Here is a 5,793-nt window from a genome sequence, read left to right as displayed (position 1 = left end):
CTCTCTCTCTCTCTCTCTCTCAACATTTTGTTCATCCAAACGTGACTGAATTATATTTTTGCATGCATGCTTCAAAGTCGAAACTTCCCACGCGTGTTAAATTTACTTAAACTCCTTCTACAGTAGGAATCATTTAAGCGTATATTCTCGCAATAACATCTTGCACATCGACTTTTTTTTCGTACGAAAAAATATCGACGATAATAGAAATATCAAAAAAAGAAAAAAGAAAGAAAAAAAAGAAGAACTCACATTATGTTCCCCATTCCATTGAAATGATCTTAAAATCTTTTAACTATTGTTTTAATAATATTTTTCATGTCTATTCATATTCGATCGTTACCCTTCTCAAAAGTATGGTACGAGAAACTATGGTATGAGTCCTCTTAAAGAAAAAAAAAGAACGACAAGACATTTGTCCCCAATTTCTATTTCTGATCTTTTTTTTATTTTTTTTTTCCTTCCTTTAAAGAGATAAGCGAGTTTAAAGCAATTTCGAAATTCCAGGTATTTAACAGTAACGGTAACTTCCTGAAGGAATTTGGAACATATGGAAGTGGCGAAGGTGAATTCGACTGCCTCGCAGGTGTAGCCGTTAACAGAATCGGCCAATATATCATCGCTGACCGTTATAATCATAGGATTCAGGTGCTCGATCCTTCCGGCCGTTTCCTGAGGGCTTTTGGCTCTCAAGGTACCGCCGACGGACGATTCAATTATCCTTGGGGTATTACCACGGACGCTCTTGGATTTATTTATGTGTGCGATAAGGAGAATCATCGGGTACAGGTGGGTCGAGTGATATAATTATTTAACTAATCTACGCTTATTTAATGACAAGTGTTTTAGTGTTTTAAAAGAAAAAATTGGATTATATCATCTGGATATAAAATGTCCAAAATTAAATCGTATGCTATTTGAAATATATATCATTTGAATAAAAAATGGATAAAGAAAAAATGTTATATATATCTATATCTATATATATATATATATATATATATATATATATCTTGAATAATAATATATATATATATATATATATATATAGTGTTATAAAAATTTGTCAAGATTAGAATGACCCAAGACTTACATAAATTTATCAAAATCATAAATAACGTATATACACATACATCCGTTATATACGGATCACTTTTAACATCTCTTTATAAAATTTTTATAATACTTCCTATAAATATTATAAATCTCGTAATATCCTATAAATTTTGTAACACCATATTAGACCTTCTTTCTCCATTCCCTTCTCTCTCGATATATCGATTAATATTAAAGACAAAAAGAAAACAAAAAAGGAAGAACAGAAGAAAAAAAGGATTTCTTTTCAAAAAGCATACGATTCGAAGAATTTGTCATTTTTCGTGTATCACCTTCCTATTCGTAGGTATTCCAATCGGACGGTACATTCGTCGGAAAATTCGGATCTTGCGGTAGTGGACGTGGTCAGTTAGAACATCCACATTACATAGCAGTTAGCAACACTAATCGCGTTATAGTCAGCGATGGAAATAATCATCGGATCCAGATATTCGACGTGAACGGTCGTGTATTGAGTTCCTTTGGATCCGAAGGCTCGGACGAAGGTCAGTTTAAGTTTCCAAGAGGGGTAGCTGTTGACGAACAAGGCTATATAGTTGTTGCCGATTCCGGAAACAATCGAATACAAATCTTCAGTCCAGAAGGTAACTTTCTTAAGTCTTTCGGTGGCTGGGGAAGCGGAGATGGCGAATTCAAAGGTCTCGAGGGTGTTGCCGTTACATCAAACGGTAATATCGTTATATGCGATCGGGAAAATCATCGTGTTCAAGTATTCTGAAATTAATTCTAATCCTCTAATTCACATCGAATGTCAAATTAAAATGTCTTCGCTGTAAACGTGTAACCGTGTTCGATTTTATAACTAACGTTCTCCTAACGCGATGCATTTTTACGATGCCAGAGAACAATGCTAAGAACGTCGAATGAAATATAATATTTGCATTTTTGATCGATTCGAATTTATAAATACCTACTTAGGTACTATTTGCTACGAGCCAGGATAATAATTATTTATCAACGTAAAACTCTCAATTTATTACGATCGTACAAGAACGTTTAAAAGCTTCGTTGTAATCTTCCAAGTAATTTTAAGATTAAGCTCATCTTTTTTTTTCTTTTTTTCTCTCTGTCTCTCTCTCTTTCTTTCTTTCTCTCTCTCTCTCTCTCTCTCTCTCTCTTCCTCTATTTTTCTTTTAAGAACTTGCGAAAATGTTACCTTTTTGTCTTGACACTCGGTAATTGTTATACGAAGTAACATGCATTAACGAATACATACGTATCTTTAACACGGTAATATTTAATGAGAAACAATTTATAGCAACGGATAAATGATTTACTTTGAAGAAAGATATAAATTTAATAATTAAAAAATAAAATGATATATCGATTGTCCAAAAATCAAACATCCGTTTCTCTATTATTTTTTCTTTATCTCTAATCTATTTCGTTCGTCATTCGCTCTTATCAATCTTCTCTATTCTCGATCTTTTCTTACCTATCATTCATCTTCGCCATCTAACTCTCGACAAAAAAAAATAATTTGTTCGAACGATTCTTAAATTTGTACACTGAAACGAGGAGTTTGTATCGTTTGTATATGCTTGAAATAAATCGTTGCGGAAGTAATGCCTAAAATTTCGTTCACTTCATTTTAATTAACAACGCTTAAAATTCAAACTCGATAATAGATAATCGACCTATATATGATATAAAAATTCTTCTTTTATTACATACCTTTCGTTTTAATATTTTCGTTCTTCCATCGAATAAGAATAGTTTCTCCTAATAAATATCTAATAATTGGTGAAATGTGAGCGAAAGGGGTAAGTCAAAAGGTGAGTGAGTCAATAAATATATAATTTATTAAATGCAATGTTGAAATGGTGTAACAATAGAGGGGCAGGCGAACGGTGATCGCACGATCTCCATCTAGAGCGGACAAGAGGTAATTTCGCCGCCCCCGCCTGACACCCCCGGATCGGAAATATAGATAAAATATTTTCGTTATTTATTTACAAGTATTAGTTGAACGTTAGTCGATAAATAATAAACAGTGGGCGTAATCCATTATTTAATATAATTTAATAATGTAATATATTACGTTTGCGATAATAAAAATATTACAAGAGATGGAGGCTTCTTTACCATTATTCGTTTTCCACTAAAAGTAAATGTGTACGTGTAATTGCGCCGTCCCCGTTTCAAAATTCATTCCTCGACAATTCTCGAACGTCTCTTGCTAAATTTTTACGAGAGCGTATTTTCTTTATATACGCTTGATACACGTATAAATGTTATATCATATTTAGGTATATACCTCTTTATTTCTCATGTAACACATTTACATATAACGCGTGTCTACAATGTTTCCTTTAATCTCTCTCTCTCTCTCTCTCTCTCTCTCTCTCTCTCTCTCTCTCTCTCTCTCTCTCTCTCTCTCTCTCTCTTTGAAATGTTGCACTCTCGACGGAATTCAATTACGGAGCGAACGACGTTCGATGGGAACCGTCAGGAAATTTTGAAACGCCGACTAGAGAGACATGTCGAAACAGCTGTCGAAACCATCAACATTCCGGGAGTATCGCGAAACTTCGCGACGATCGACGGGATATGCAACAAATTATACGATGTGTGTGTATGTGTGTTTATATGTACGTATGTATGTATGTAATTGAATGTCTGTTGATGTATATGTGAGGGCGTATGTGTGATCATAAATTCGTGTAACTTTCGTCGATAAGATAATAGAAAAATCCTAAAGTGTCTGTCTGTTGGTTTTTTTTTTCTATGTATGTGCTGTGCTCTGTGTACGTATGTGTGTGTATATGAACGGAGAACAGTTTACAAGCGAGGGTGAAATCCACCATCTTTTTATTCTCTTCCCTTCTCTCTCTCTCTCTCTCTCTCTCTCTCTCTCTCTCTCTCTCGTTCTCTGTCTTTCTCTCTCTCACACACATACACAAACACACACACACATATTTTTTGATTCACCCTCTATCTTCACACCCTTGCTCGCTCGTTCACCGTCGAATTATCACAACGAAAGTACGCAACATGCTTGGACGTTATTTTATGTCGAGGAGAGTACACAACGCGTGATATACCTCGGTACGACTAGAAATAGGTATTATTATGTAACACGAACCAGGCAGGCAGCAAGCAGGTACGAAGTGACCATGTCTTAATCAAGGAACAGTGTATAGAAAATGAGCTAGGCACCGATCCGATCGTTTCGACCTTTTCGACATTGTGATACGTACATTTCACAGAGATAGTCTCGCGTCTTTCGATCTCCGCGAAACGCGAAACGTAAACAAATTGTTTTGATGTCTCCTCGTTTCTCTATCTCTTTGTGAGCATATGTTTACATGTGTGTGTGTGTGTGTATGTGTATGTGTGTAAGCGCATCTATGTGTGCGCGCATGTAGATGTGAATGTATGTACGTATCTAAATACGTGTTTAGTGAATGAGAGAAAAACGAAGCTTTAAGAAAGAAAAAAAAAAAAGAAGAAAAAAAGAATTACGTAAGGGCCCCGTCGTGTCTAATACTCTCCGCGGAGATATCGAAAGAATTATTTAATAACTCCGAATATGAAGGAACGACGAAGAAAAGAGTTTTATCCTTTTCTCTTTCTCTTTTTCCCTCTGTCTATTTCTCTCTTTTTTTCTTTCTCTCTTTCTTTCTCTGTGTCTCTTTCTCTCTAGCTCTCTATCTCTCCGCGTTCACGAGTTGAAAATTCACGCGGCGCCCTGTAAATGTACGTATCCGTATGTTTCTATCTTCTTTTTTTTTGGAGTTATTTTTATTTATTATTTTTTTTTTTCTTTATTCTTTTTCTTGGACTGGACAATTGGAAATACTCGAATCTATAGCCGCGCGAATCAATCATTCCCAATTCTTTGAAGAGAAGTTTGCTTTATGTTTTTTTTTCTTTTTTATCTTTTCATTAATTAGTTCTGCTATACCTACTGATTCGTCATCTGCGTTCTAAAAAGTTAGTTTGAAAAGTGGCATGACGTACTCCATTTTTTATATGTTTATATATATATATATATATATATGTATATATATATATGTATATATAATATATATATATATACATATTTGTATATATGTACGTGTAGATGGATTAATAAACACGTATATATGTACATACATATATATCATCTGTTTATCGAGTTTAATCGAGTAGTAATAAAGTTATAAGTAATTAGTTAATTAATTAAAGTGGCAGCAGTTAGGCCATGCGGCTCCTATTATCTATTCGTCTTTGACTCTTGGCTTTCTTACGTAGACTTTAAAAATGTTTTTTTCCCATTTTTTGACTTAATAAACCTTTTACATTTTTTTGAGAATAATTTGTATGTATTAAGTGTCTTTTAAAGTTTATGTATCCTCGAAGCGCCTACCCTAGCGATGTCTTTTTTAATTAGTATTATTTTTTTTTATTATTCTTAGTTATTTTTTCCTCACTCTCCCCGCGCCACAAGTCGCAAGAATTAAAACCACGCGCTCGGATTAAATCATTTTCGGTGTATACAATATACAGACATTAGCGGATCGTACATGGGAACGTATGTATACAATATGTATGTGTGTGTACGTATATATACATACGAAAGAGCAGATAATTAATCGGACGGGGGAGGGGGAAATTCCTGAAATATTTTGTCCGTGGCGTCGACTAATTAAATTATTAATTTCTTTTCTTTTTATTCCTTAATCAATTTTTTTT

At 34.1% G+C, this 5,793-nt stretch overlaps 1 protein-coding gene across 2 annotated transcripts in view; it reads left to right on the top strand.

The window, feature by feature from the left end:
• The window catches only part of LOC122630505 (RING finger protein nhl-1), a 56,208-nt gene extending 51,764 nt beyond the window's left edge, over positions 1–4,444 (top strand). For both annotated transcript variants that reach the window (XM_043815053.1, XM_043815051.1), the window contains 2 exons: positions 508–789; positions 1,403–4,444. In XM_043815053.1, the coding sequence (XP_043670988.1) occupies positions 508–789; positions 1,403–1,834 (714 nt within the window). In that variant the 3' untranslated portion in view covers positions 1,835–4,444. The remainder of the gene's footprint in view (positions 1–507; positions 790–1,402) is intronic.
• Positions 4,445–5,793: the final 1,349 nt, after the last annotated feature.

The sequence above is a fragment of the Vespula pensylvanica genome, chromosome 7 (genome assembly GCF_014466175.1).
Source record: "Vespula pensylvanica isolate Volc-1 chromosome 7, ASM1446617v1, whole genome shotgun sequence".
Taxonomy (NCBI): Eukaryota; Metazoa; Arthropoda; class Insecta; order Hymenoptera; family Vespidae; genus Vespula; species Vespula pensylvanica.
The sequence above is the reverse complement of the archived record's forward strand: the minus strand, read 5'-3'. Positions and strand labels throughout refer to the sequence as shown.